This window comes from Toxotes jaculatrix, chromosome 10, assembly GCF_017976425.1.
Source record: "Toxotes jaculatrix isolate fToxJac2 chromosome 10, fToxJac2.pri, whole genome shotgun sequence".
Taxonomy (NCBI): Eukaryota; Metazoa; Chordata; class Actinopteri; family Toxotidae; genus Toxotes; species Toxotes jaculatrix.
The window spans coordinates 19,934,440-19,949,381 of NC_054403.1; the positions used below are offsets into that span (position 1 = coordinate 19,934,440).

The 14,942-nt window shown below is 41.0% G+C and overlaps 1 protein-coding gene across 7 annotated transcripts in view; it reads right to left on the reverse strand.

Annotated features, from left to right (window-relative positions):
* Positions 1–14,942, reverse strand: part of diaph2 (diaphanous-related formin 2) — a 372,649-nt gene that overhangs the window by 70,168 nt on the left and 287,539 nt on the right. For all 7 annotated transcript variants that reach the window (XM_041047578.1, XM_041047581.1, XM_041047580.1 and 4 more), the window contains one exon: positions 13,141–13,276. In XM_041047578.1, the coding sequence (XP_040903512.1) occupies positions 13,141–13,276 (136 nt within the window). The remainder of the gene's footprint in view (positions 1–13,140; positions 13,277–14,942) is intronic.

A 14,942-nucleotide genomic window follows, 5' to 3' on the forward strand; every position in this document is an offset into this window, starting at 1 on the left:
TTAGGGTGACTTATTGTGGAGCTGGAGACTTGGCCATCAATTCTTTTGCATACATGAGTGAACTAGCTCTTCCCCAATGTTTACTACCGAGGTCCAAGCATCTTGTTTTTCCACTGTGCTTACAGCTATAGCTGAAGGGAAACATTCGAAAATAAGTGGAGACAACTGCTACTTTCAGCACACAGCACTTTCCCAGACACTGGGGTGATCAATCTTTTGTTACTTGCGTGTACTCAAAGAGACACGACAGTCAGGCAAATTGAATTTATGAACAAAACACGTTGACACCGAATGCTACACGATTAATTTAAGGAAATGGCACATATTTTGCCTTTACCAGAAAAAGTCAGGGCTGCACTTGTTTTTTTCCTTCTCCTCTAAACCACCCAACCTGCAATCATTCATGCAAGAAAACAGTACAACTAAGAATAGAAACATGTCTTATGCAAATTTAAAAAAAGCAACTCTTCACTCATACTCACACTAATTTTGCTCTCTATCTCATTCCTTCTCTTTCTTCCTCAAGTCCTTCCCAAGGGCTACTTTGAAATCAAAGTATCTGTTCCGGCTGTGTGCTGTGCTTAAAAGCAATCCCGATTAAATCAAGCTTAATTAGACCAGCTTTATCAGAACAAAACCAAAGCTGAGCCAAGTAGTGCTTATCTCAAATTGCAGCACTACACCTCAGATAGCAAGCTCATTGGTTTAAGAGGGGAAGCATGGGTTTCATCTGCTGTGGACCTAAAGAACAATATGGTGCACAACTTGCAGCTACTATAACTGTATCTTCTCCCTAGATCTTCAGCTACTCCTTCTTCTTATGTAGGTTAGCAAGGACACATTGTGAGTCTGACAGAAGGTAGAAAGTGTTAAGTGGCAGGTAAACATTTATCTACAGCCACCTTGGCATAAGAAACTTTTTGACAGCTCCTTCTTCACTGCCTTCTTCATGGAGACCTAGACATCACAGGGGGCACCTGACACTTTGATCAATTTGTCCTACTTCTTGCTTAACTGTAGCACAATTCATCATTTGTAATGGCCAAGACTTGGGAGCCAAAGTAGACTGGGGTTCAGTGGGATGACTGCAGACACAAAGAACCAGAATGACTAAAATGGGAAACATACTCCCCGGTCACATCACAGTGCTCAATTAACTATGTCCTATTGGGCTGCAGCTTAAACTTGAGCAGGCCTCACCCAACAATAAATTCTGACAAACGAGGCTTCGAACTATGAACTTATTAAGATATATATATATATATGTGTGTGTGTGTGTGTGTGTGAGAGTGTGTATGCATATGCAACAAATCTGCAAAGACAAGGTAAGTGTTCAGTAAAAAAAAAAAAAAGGGGGGGGTGAATTATGAATTATTTGACTACACTTATTCCAGTAATCCTCAGAGCAAACTTTTTCATTACTTATTGCAACATTGCCCACTTTAGCAGACATTTCTGCCTCGTTCTTACAATTCACTCTTGTCTTATTTTGAGCTGTTAAACCTAGGGCAAATATTCATCCGCTTCTCATTAGCGGCAGTGGTAGATTGCATGCTGGGGAATTACAGAAAAGCTAACCTTTTATGCCCAAAGATCTTTCTCAAGAGGAAAGATCCCCTCTGCTCACAGGAAATTGCTTTCTAAATGGGTTAAGATGGGCTAAGACCCAAGACATTGACAAACCCTTCCAGTGATGAAACACCTTGGTGGGTACCTCAACAGACAGCCCCAAGGTCCTTTAATGATCTTATTAAAGCTTGTGAAACTGTGGAACACGGTTGAGGCTTTTGCACTTTTAGGTACTTTCTTGAACAGTTAAACCTTCAAGAGCAGAAATAAAGCTCTGTGAACCTCTACCTCCCAGAGAGAGCTGGTGTACCTGTTTCATATCTTTCCCTTTGATCCATGCCTACCTCCAATCCCCCAATTCTCCCCCTCCTTTACCTGAACATCAGGTGGTACCTGGACCCAGAGGCTCTACCAAATGTAACACTGAGCCCTGGGGATTGGCTCATTCCACAATATATTTACAAGCAGCACTATCACATTTTCTAATTAGGAGGGATAACAAGAGCAATGTGCCCTCAGCAGGATTGGCACAAAAACTTCACACATCAGATTAGTTTTTCCCTAAGAAAAAAAAAAAGAAAGTGGAAGAAAGCTGTTGCAATATACCATTCAGCAATACCAGGAGCAGAACACAAAATTGAGTGTCAACAGGAAAGGGAGGGATGAGAAAGGAATAAGCACAGATACTGTAAATGTCACTATAGGGGAAGAAAGATATAAAGGAAAGAAAGGGGGAGCAGGCAAAATGCAGAGAAAGAAGAGAGAAAAGAGAGAAAGGGAGCACAGGAGACAGCAAGGGAGAAAAGTGAAGGGGGTTTCTGTGGGTGCTGTAGTGCATGTGGTGGAGTGGGTTATTGAGAGGGACCAGTGGAGCGAAGCAAGACACAAGGTCGTAAAACACCTTCCTGGATACTTGACGGCCTGAGCCCTGTGACATTTAATTATTTCTAAAACATACACTGCAGTATGCAAGCATACAGACCCTCGCCTAAGCCTGCCTACACATTTTTTATACAAATACAAGTTGTATATTTGCAAGAGTATTGGCTTCACTTAACTAATCCAAATTTATGGTGCAGATTTCTCAGCTGACAAGTGAGTTTAACTTTGACGAACAAAGACAGCAAGAGGACTGGATAGTTAGAAGACGGGAGATAGAGAGCGGACTCCAGCTAATGACAGCAGGATAACCTATGCTCATGGCAAGAACAGTTGGAGGAGACAAAGGAATCTAACCAAGTTTTCAGACAACCAATGCATCTTTAAAGCCTCCGTACAAAATCTTAATCCTCAGTCAAGGACCATTTACGAATCAAATAAATAAGCTTACATTATGCAAAACATGACATCTCATTGGTTAATTCTAATTCTGACAATTAAAATCAGTCATCTACAACATTCAAAATATGTATATAACTGCAAAGTAAAAGAACAGCTGTCGCCTCAAAAACGTGACAAAGCTTTTCACTCACTCATCTAAGCAGAAAACCTTGTATACATTTGGATGAAATGCTGGGCTCTCTTTTTAAACACCAAAGGCATGGCATTCCTATAATTATGCAGCAGTGTCAACAAAGCCTGTTCATAAATTCAATTTGCTATCTGTCATCTCCTGCATGTTGTGCTGGGGAGAAAAAAAACACAGTGGATCGATCGAGAACTCAGTTTCTGATGGCTCACATGCAGCCCTCATGATTCATGAGGGAAAAGAGAGACAAATAATTCTTAGAATTCTAAAAAAAAACCTTCTGTCTTATCTGTGTGGGTTTCTAGTATAATGGAAAATTATGACATCCTATATGCAGCGAGTGAAACTGGTAGCAACAGTGCATGTTAACTGAAAAGACAGATTATAGTGAAAGCATACAAAACAATGACATTTGTCGTAGTCACATATTTTAATCAGTCACATCTACATATCCTCTGAATTTATGTAAGCACAGCACTCTCCTCCCTAACCAAATTAAAGTGTTTCACATGAGAAACATCGGGTATAGGAGAGATGTCTATTATCCACTACTATCCACTATCCTTCCAGTAGCCAATCCCTGAGTCTAATTTGCACTGTAATGAGATCTAATGAGAGCTTACAGGCCTTGTGCTTGATGAATTGAAACCACTGTGAGAGAGGGACACGGTGAGAGTTTAACCTCACCCCAGTCGCCCTCCATGACTCCAGTGGATAAGATGAGAAAGAAAAGAAAGAATGAAGAGGAGAGGAACAACTCATTCCCAGTTTTTCTGCTTGCTGCGGATTGTTTTTGAACACATCTGAGTCCATCTGTTCCCCCACAGAAAGTCACCTGTGCAATTAACCTGGACCATTAGCCGTGAAACAAAGGCCTCAGTGGAGGGAGTGAGGTGCTGCTTTATGGCCAGGTGGAGAGGCAACAACCACACTTTCTTTTAATCTCATCTCTCCTGCTCTACTCTCGCTTGTATGCACCTGGTTTTGTGTTACTTTCACACCTGAATTCAGGCTCAGTCACCTAGACATACACAACCACCTGAATTACTCAGCACTGCTGTCTACCCTCCTACTGTCTGGCTTTGAGCAGAGTCACGCCTTCCCCTCGCCCTCCTTCCCTGCAGTCACAGTGACTTGTAAGACCCAGGCAGACAGAGACCGTTACTGTCACAGATAACACAGAGAACACAAGTGTCTGAAGGACAGCGGTCATGCACCTGTTAGATGTCTTTCCTTTGTTTTTCCCTCTATCCCCTCTTTCTGGATCTCCCTGCAGTCCAACCACCCAACCCTGACAAAAGCTCTGACACAATGACCCAAGAAACTTTTCAGACAGGCCCTGGTCTTTAATTTGTAGGTGTGTGTGTGTGTGTGCATGTTTGGTAGTCCACTTACGTGAAAAAGAGAGGAGGAAAAGGGGAATGGAAGGCTAAGATGGCTAATATAAAAGACAGATTTGCGTGCTGATTAATCTGGATTGTTTTACTGTAACAACTTGATGAGCAAACCCACTCATGTCCTCGCTAACTCAATTAGGGATGCTCCCACAACCCTCCATTCCAGGGGGAATGGCAGTGTAGCAACTACTTTACTCTTGCTGGGAGCCCCTGTGTGGCGCCGGGGTCAGCGGGAGAAAGGAAAGGGAAATGTTGAGAGAGGGCAGAATGTTTTGAAGATGGGAAAGGTAGGTGGGAGGTGAGAGGTGTATTGTGTTTGACATGAATGTACTAGAGACAAGCGCTGGGGCTAGGCTGGTCCGGTCACTGAAGGCCTGATCCCATACCCTGAAAGAAAGAGAGATGTCCTGACTGCTAGAGACTGGGGGAAACGTGGAGAGAAGTTGGATGTCGACAAGGGAGAGATGAAAGTGGATTAGCCGCCGTGGCGATTTGCATTCTGTGGTGGAACGAAAGCCCCTGCGATGCCCCGAATAGCTGGATGCATGAATAAGTAAACAAACAAAAACAAAAATAAACCCTCCATCTGGATGGATGCTGCCAGACCCCAAGTGAGAAACAGTAGGGAGGGGAGGCTGGGAGCTGGGAGTGGGGGAAGAGAGATGCTTGCAACATAGCAGTCACCACACTCTGCTTCCTCCGCTATCATTTACTTCTACTGCCTGCGGGGCCCCCCAGTTACCATATTGCTATCACCATCTATCCGCTGCTTTTGGCTAGTTTGCCCAGTAACACCATCAACACACAAGGGAGAGCTCCAACCAAGCACTGACAGATGTTAAGTTGACACACTTTCTCTGAGCCACATGGGGTCAACATGTCAGGGTGCCAGGAGGGCCATGGGAGCCTGTCCTCACAGAAGAGTAGACCACTACTGCCCCTTTTCCATGGGCTAGGTACTGTTAAATTTAGCGATTTGCTTGACCCATATGCATTTTCACTGTGACCTCACACCAGAGGATAACTGCTGATGGTGTCAGCTCTTAACCTAGCTGTCACTGTGAACTGATCAAACTGTGTGGTCTTGCAAGCGACTAGATAGAAAGCACTATTTTTTAAAAGGCTTTCTATGTTCAACTTTCAGCAGAAGTTCTGAAATCCGCTGTTTAGCTACTGTAAAAAGCTCCAATATGCACAATTTTTATGTGATTAAACCACTGCAAATTGCTACAGTGTCTTGGAGTTGGCAAAGTCCGAAAAAAATTTCTGCAATTCTATGCTTTTGTTTTATGCAATGCAATCCTGCTGCTTCACACTGAATGTTTTCACATGCTGACTACTGGAGGGCTTTTATTGTGAAGCAGCAACTGACAGGACCAAAGTTAGTCTACATCAAGGACATTTTTCAGTGCAGCCCCAGTGAGCTGGTGACTGGTGTTTTTATTGCAGTTTGGGTGAACCTCAAACCTCCAACACATTACACAAGCAAACAGCACCTTTTACTGTGCTGCTCTGGCATATGGACAAGAATGGCTTTGAACTATTAGTGCCATTGCCAACATCACAGGCTGTGATCACAACTGCTTACGTATATTGCAAGGCATCTTAACCATGCAGACATTTAGCTTATGTGACTGTTCATACGGGGTCACATAAATGAATCGGGTTATTAAAATGAAAGGGATATCAAAGAGGCTTTGGCATGTGTAAGTATATTGAGATGCTATAAGCATTTTGCGTTTCAAACATCAAGCACAGCGTAGATTCCCCATTTTAAATGTGTGGCACATTTGGATAGCCGAGTTTTGGAATCCAGATCAAGATAACATCTGAACCAAACCCCACATGGGCTGTTTGCATCAGTGAAAGGCGGTGCTGTCTGGGGAAGCTAAATGGATTTGACAATGGGATTTGATGGTCTTTGTAGTGAGGGTAATTAGGTTTGATTGACTGTAAAGTGACTGGTGAGGTCCAGATCTGGGAGGGGAAATGATCAGACACTTGAACCACCCACAAATTAATGAGATTCAACTGTGCCTGAGCTGATTTCACCAAGGAGAAGAAGAGCATTTACAAAAGCAATGGGAGAGAGAAAAGTACAAGGCAGGATGAGCGCACTGTGAGTACTATGAGTGTGTGTGTCAGACACAGAAAGAGAGACACACAGAGGGAATAAGAGACAAAACAGGAAAGACAGAGATATCTGATGCATGTCTCACTTCCTTGATTGTGGCCTTAACTAAATTAAGTTAAAGATAAAAGATAAACGTGAATAAAAGCTTTAAGGTGCAATCTAATTAACGTTTTGTCTTTCTCCTGATACAAAAGAGGGTGCCACAAAATAAAATCAAGTAAAACAAGCATACATATTCAACTTGACAATTTAATGCATAAAGCAGACAGACAAAAATATGGGAAAGACTATTCCCTGGTGTCGCCTTTAATTGCTAATGAGCTATGGTATTTATCATAGAATATTAAAGGGCTTCCTAAGAAGCCAAGCTCATTTTCTTCATGCTGACATTTATTTATAGAAGAGCATTGGAAATTTTATAATCTGAGAGGATGAGTACTGCACGAGTATTTTATTGTATCACCTTCACTTACAAAATATAATTATGCATTGAGTATTTAATCCTTGCATGTCATTTGTTTATGCATAATTCTCTTTTTCTGCATGTTTCTATTTGTGCTGCTTGCTATTATAAACCTTAGCTGAAATGCAGTCAGCCATATTCTGCGTCCTGCCATCGCCTTGAGGCAGATTCTTATTTCGACTGGCGATACAGCACTCTAATATGCTGTTATTTATTAGAATGGGTGTATGACAGCAGATAATCCTGGTGCCCTTGTTCCTGTCTTTCAAGGTAATGATGGAATTCACCAATCCACACTCAGGAGTTTCAGAGCATGCCTCGCACTTCCTGCACTCTAGATCGACAAAGCTCAAATGCAAGGTCGAAGTAAAAGGCAATTTGCTCAAAGTTTGGAATTACACTGCTATGACATCCATATGCATATGTGGTGCAAGATTCTTCATTTTTATAACTCATCAGAAACCACAAATATATAACCAGACATGGAAGCAATCAGCGGCATGACAAAGAAATGACACTTTAGGGAATAAACAGGCAGCAAATTCAGAAGCATTGTACCATATATCATCATTATATTCTGGAAAGGTCTGTCCTTGTTCGTTATATTTCATATCAAACATGAAGGTCAGCTTTAGCTCCCTAATACTGACTTCATTTCCCAAGCTAAGCTGAGGAATAGTGAGATTCTCTCTCAGAAACATTTCTTTTATCTACTTGGCTTTCTGACCTTCATGTCTCTACAAGCTATCTTTCCTAGTAATATTGTTTGCCATGTCTGTTGTGCTGCAGAGACACTATGGAAACCTAGAGAGCTAACCTGTCCACCCCACCGCTGCCTGTCAGCACACGTCTATGATCACCTAGCTGGCATTGCTGCGACACAGGTATGCACTGGCCTACCGGCAGCTGTCAGTGTCACACAAAGTCATCAATCCACATCTCCACCACTGTCATTCCTGACAGGCCTCCGCCAGCCACAACCAGTCAGCCGGCTGCACAAAAATATGTCAATTTAGTTTAGCATGCCAAACTATTAGATACTTGAATTTGGAAAAGGTGCTTTGGTAAACCCAGTAAGAAATACTTTCACAACTTTGTCTTTGAGGAAAAATGCAAGAAGAAGAAATACAGGTAGAAGACAAAAGAAACTGACAAGGACACATCAGATTTATGAATCAATACAAACAAACTTAATACTCACCATTAGAAACCTGAATCTTTAGTTTTGTGTTTCATTTACAAATGTTCCATGTATGTTATCTTAAATCCTCATTAAAAGTCAGTCTGTATTAGCATATAGAGTGAAGCTGAGCCACAAGGAGAATACTGACAGGAAAAGAAAATTTCAATATACAAACACTGAAGAGCAGTCAAAGCCTACACGAACTTATTTAGTAAATGGAATGCCTGTTTGAGAGGAGCCCACTTTTATGCATGTAAACATATACTAGTTCATCGTCAAAGTGTGAAAGGTTGACAAGGAGGATGCATAAATAGAAGCTGCAGGCCCGTCATTGTCAACATGCCAACTGCTCTCTGCAAAGAATCGTAGAGACATGGAGACCTCATTCTAGCAGGCCTTGCTGAATTGGGAAAAATGCCTTTGGAAAAGAAGGAACGGAGGACACACAATAATTGTAAAATGTATTGAAAATGAAAAAGATTTTATGGAAACACCATTTAAGGGTTATCTTGCAATTAATAATAAACCATCCCCTGCAAGCAGGTTCTTGAATTATTGGATATTTTGTTTCATATCTTTGGCTGGGTCCCATAATCAGAACTATGTTCACTTCTAATGGGTTCTACAATTTCAAAACATAGTGATGGAATATGTGATATACTGAACTTCCAGCTTCTGGGTGAATGAAGATAACTATATTTAAGACTGTAATAATGTGTGTTCAATAGTTATATTAACAAAACACTGAAAAATTTTTCCAATATAATATTCCAACAGAGCAGACCGATGTATGGGTCTGCATTCTGCTTGTGTCTGCAAGCTGTTGGTAGAATGGATATAAGTGGGTGAATGGGCTCTAATTCATAAAGTTAAAAAAATGATCACTTTTCAGGTAAAACTTAATCATAAAAACAGCATCTGTGGAGCCTCTGCATGTGTTTTGAGGGTTTTAATAATACTGCCAAGAAAAATTTAGTAACTGATTTTATGAAAAGTTAGTTTTTCAATCAGATAATTCTATTTCGAGACCTAAGATTACTTAAGAAAAGTCTTTCTTACACATTAGTCCAGTCGGATTACACTTAATGTGTGTAGTCAGCTGAGATAGCAAGCTGTTGGTACACTCATAAAAGGTGTTGTAAAACTTGCAGGCTATAACCAATATGCTTCTACACTTAATATTCCTCAGGTTGGCAATAAAAAATGTTTTTTGGAGGTTCATATGGGGAGGGGGACTGTTACACAAGCTACTGCATCTATTTACATACTGAAAACCATCCTATATAAAGTAGGTCTGAGAAAAGTTGACAGAAAGCATGTAAAACACAAAGTTCTTCACTATTTCTCCATGGTACCTGGAAGAAATGCCTGGACTAAATAAAATGTTCAAATAACTTTTTTGTTCCTGGTTGTTTGTTTATTACTATGTGCCTTATGCCAAGCTGCATTGTGCTCAAAGCGGCATGTGCGCTTTCCGGCTCTGTTCAAAGCTTAGTGGATTTGACTGGAGTACACAGTTGACATGTGGGTGCAGACACTTGCCCCAGATGGGGGCACTGACCCCAGTGATGCCAGCCGAGTAGGCGGCCACAGGGGCCTGCTACTCCACACAAATGCCTTTGAGAAATAAAGTCCAGATGCTCTACCACGCTCTGGCTCTTGACACACTCGACATGCTGCTTGTGACATTGTTTCATTTGCCGCATTAAAAAATATCCTGCTGTGATTAACCATCTTCCCTTGTTTTAGACAGAGGCATTAGTTTGGGTTTATTCTACAGTGTTCAACTGTTATTTCCAGGGAAGTAAAGCAATTTTGTAAATGCTGAACATCTGGTCAGTTCAAGAGAATATGGAAATCCACTTAGAGAAAATTAAAACAAATGGGGTGACTCGGTAATGATTTCATAAGCAATTAGGATTTCTAATACTTCACAAGGAAAACACGTTTAGCTCTGCACTTGTCTCATCTATCAATCATGCTTGTTGAAGAAGTGTGCATGTCAGATACTATAATCTCAAGTTCTATCAACTGGAAAATGGGGAATTTTTTTTTTTCTTTATCAGTTTCCTGAAAGCATTTGTCCATCTCCCTTCCCCCACCCTGGTGCCATCCTGGCAAAGGCTAAATGAATTAAACTCTCATTAAATATGCATTTCATTGTTAATCATTTGCAAGAGAAGAGGATTAGGTCACAATTTGTGAAATGGCAAAAAAAAATCTATCCCTTCTCAAAAATAGCCTCTTGAAATTGCATTAAACACATTAGTATGATCCATCAAACAGTCTTTTAAGCAATAAAATGAGTAAATCAGTGAATCCATAAAACAGATAAGATATTGACCTGTACATAATTCTCATAATACAATGGCCATATGTTTACTTCATCTGTTCATGCTAATGGATTTGTAAACAGAACAAATACTATATTCAGGTCAACAATTCATTACTTTTATCACTTCTAAACCTATCTATCTATCTATCTATCTATCTATCTATCTATCTATCTATCTATCTATCTATCTATCTATCTATCTATCTATCTAAGATTAGAATTAAAATAATGCAGGTAGGTATATCAAAACAAGAGATCGACTTCAGCATTTCAATTAGCCTTTCAACCTTTAAAACGCAAAATTAATGCAAAATGCTTGGACATGATTAATTAATAGCAAGATAAATTAAAACAAGCCCCTTTGTCCCTAACACTACCTTATTTCCCTCAACCTTCACAGAAAACACAGCTGATGCTCAGCATGAAATATTGATGTGAAAACCCTCTTCAAATAACTAACTCCTCAAGCACATATAGAATTTTAGAACAGAATAGGAGAGAAGGGCCAAGACTCTCAAGCCAAGGCTGTCAACTGGAGAGGAGCAGAGACAGAGAAAACTAGAATTACTTGTATGCCTCCACCAACCAGTCAGGATGCACTTTACATCCATGTGTATCCTCATATGTGTGTTGAAGACTTTGAAGGTATATCGCATTCACAAGAATGGGATGGACGTGGTCATAGTGACCTTGACCTTTGACCACCAAAATCTAATCAGTTCATCCCTGACAGGAAGTGAAACTTTGCGCCACATTTGATGAAATTCCCTCCTGCAGTATTACATTTATGAGAATTGGGTAGATGGATGAATGTACTGATGGACAGTCAACCCATAAACATAAAGTATATGTACAGCATATACTTAAAAATTCTAAATAATTTTTGAGGCCAAAACGTGTTTCCTGAGGTTGCAGTGACCTTGACGTTTGACCACCAAATTCTAAGAAGTTTATCTTTGAGTCAAAGTGAATGTTTGAAGAAGAATTTCCCGAAGGAGGCATAATAAAGATTTGCAACAAGAAAACATTGAACATCCTGCTATGTGTGTTCCAACCAAACAGCTTAAAAAGAAACTGAGAACCCACGAGCAAAACACCAAGCTTCTGTAATCTCCAACCTCGTTCTGGTTCAAGTTCAGCTTCCATTCACAGGATTGATTTAAAGAGCTCCGTATTTGATTGTCCTTACTCTGATTACCTTTCACACAGTGACAAGTTAGTATACAAAAAGGAGCTATTCAAGGTTTAGTGAAAATGTGTGGTCAGGTAAGAACCTTGACAGGTGAAAAAGCAGCCTGGATTTAGCACATCAACAGTGTATTTCATAACTGCCAAGGTCATAGTGATCACGACGACAGTCCAACAAGCTAGGAGTTGGTTGGAGGACAATCCCCACTATCTCCAAAGCTGCAGGCAATGTTGCCCATGTCATCCTCATGTTTTATTCATACAAGTCATATTATGGCATTCAGAAACCGAGATCAAAATCTGCTCTGGCAGAAATATTTAATATCATACCTACTTCTCTACCCTTCTCCATCTGGTTAGCCAGAATGAGAGAGAGGGGTAGACAGCCTCCTTCAGCTCAGCCATGTTGGATTATTAAAAGTGAAGCTTTCAAAGAGGTCACTGCTCAGGGAAAAAAGAAAAAAAAACTGTAGCATGCATCAATTATCTTGGAGAGTTTGTGGCATACTGAAGACTGTCTTGTCACATTTCCCAATGTGGCTGAGCTACAGAGAAGTCCTTGGCTGGTGCTGACATTTAGAAGCTGGTGAATTGTGAAAATCCCAGTCTGTTTGTCAAAAAAAAGGACAAAAGACCACAATGACTGCTTGCAAAGCCCCTTCAGGCTTGAAATTCCTTCTCAATGTCATTGGCATAACTAGACACAGGCATCTAGCTCTGTCGCTCTAATTTTTCATGTCTGGACAACTGCATCTTACACTGATCAATACATGGTTTACTGGTATCGCTGGAGGACAATATAGCAACGCCAGTGATTCACTACCGTAAATACAGCACACTGCCCGCAAACTTCTCACACTGTAGGAATGAATGTAGGAATGAATTATTTGAACGTGGCCAGTGAAAAACTAATAACATCATGAGTGTGGCGGAAGTGTAATCTACAGAGCCATTTCCAGCCTTTGTTGTAAGTAGAACTCAGCTTCCTATGTTTATGTGTGACCTACATCTTGTGTGCCCCTGTCAGCTCTCTCTCTAACATTGGTATCTATTGCTTAAAGTGTGCTAAATGTTTAGGAATACATGTATATATTGTGGGAGAGTCTGCTTCTGTCTATGTGATCAGTTGTACCATGGAAAAAAAAACAAGCAAGCAAAAGTAGCATAATCTCTCTATTGTTTGGAAGCACTGTATAGGCCATGGGAGTAAGTATAAGATTCCTTCAGAGTTGAAAAATATGACTCCCCCAACTCCTACGCATTATCCTCTTCCTTCTGAGTTCAAGTCTGTGTGAAGCACAATTCCATGAAACCCCCTTTCCATCCTCCTGTTCTCCTCCTCCTAACTCCCCACCTGCCTCCCCGTCTCTGTCTCTGTGGTGGCGCGGGGAGAAGTGGCATACCTTTGTTCATGTCAATCAGCTGCTTCTTCTTCTGCTGGCGCTCCTGCTTCTCGCGCTCTGCTTTCTCCTTCGCCAGCTTGGCTCTCTTGATCTTCTCCTCCATCTCCCTCTTCTTGTGGTTCTCCTTCACTGCTTCCTGATGAGGCACACACACACATGTGCACACACAGGCACACAGAGAGATAAAATCAGAATCTGGCTCCTGCCACCTCCACTCTTTTAGTGTCTTCGCTACTGTAAAGTGTTCAGAAGCAGCAGCATGCCATCAGCAAATTCTTATTCAGAGGAGGGTTTGATAGAGATAAGCTGCTGGAATAAACAATATATCATGCCTAGTGTATGGACTTTTTTTAATACAAGCCTATTTGTCTGTAAGGCTTCAGCGGTACTTTCCAGATTTTCAATAAGACAGGGTTGATTCATTGTTAATAATACATCAGTATGACACAATATATAGGGTCATATTTATGACACATGTACCATGCTAGTATATTATTTCCTTTGACAATATGGGGGAGCCACTGCATGAGAAAAGAAAAATGTAGCAGCAGTGTGCCAGTCTCTGAGGAGGGAGAAAGAGATATCATCCTCCTCTTCCTTCGTGACCGGCTGAAATGTCAGGAAGGAGTCAGAGAAAGAGAGATAATCAACGGTACGGATTCAGCCTTTACAAATGTGTCAGTTTGTTCTTGCGCCAACAGAGAGGAAGATGCAACCATGTGACCTTTGGAGACAACAAAATGCTCTCTCATTCCAGGCCTGTGGCGCAGCCCTTGACAGGACCCATCATAGGTGTTAGTGTATGTGTGTGAGAAGTCATACTTTATGTGTATACATGTATATGAGCCTGTGTGCCGGCACTGGAGTCTATGGCCATCTCTATGCTTTTGCTCATCGGTGGTGTTCCCCCTTATGTATGCATATGTGCATGTGTGTGTATTTGTATGTGTGTCAGTAAGTGAAGGCATGGCCCTGTCTGTGCACTGATATAATAAGTGGCGACAGAAAGCCCCCCCATCAAATGCCCCTGTGGTCCTGATGTGTGTGTCGTGTTGGCAGCTAAGACTGAGGGATTACGGGGATTGTGGGGAAGGAACAAGGAAAGAGCAGCTCATCATGCCAGTCAATAGTAGAGCTTTGCTCCATGTCCAAGGACACAAGCCCTCATTGTCACTGTCTCCTTGTTGGATGACAAGGGCAATGAGAGAGAGAGAAAGGGAGAGACAGAGAGGGGGGTAATGGAGAAGTAATGTTAGGGTGACAGAGAGAATCATGATAGGGAGAGAGAGCCAAATAATAAGGGATAGGGAGTGTGTTTTTGTTTCATGCACATTATCAAAATGTAAGAAGAGATGTTTTGCTTTGTCAGCTGCTACAGTTGGTGAAAACATTCAGAAATCAACATGCATTTTATTGCTATATAAAGGTTGTGTGAATGATACAGCTACACTCTGTAAAGGATATCGACTCTGAGAACTTTGCTGCAGTTTTGAATCAGAGTGGATGAGAGTTGTGGTGTATCTGCAGTAATGAAACAGTTGTGCATTTTGTTTAAGTGATTGGCAGCACTGGCAGAATGAATCAAATTGATTTCTGTCATCCTCTGACAGTATTCAATTCATTTTGGAAGTAATACTGCTGCATTGCCCAACATCTACAGCATAAATTGGAAGATAAATTATGCAGATTACAAATAAAATCCTGCCGGCAAAACTTATTTTAAACAAACAACTAATTTTGACTGTAAACATGATTATGCAATGTAATTATGTTGCTCTAATCAAACAGCACCACTAATTACC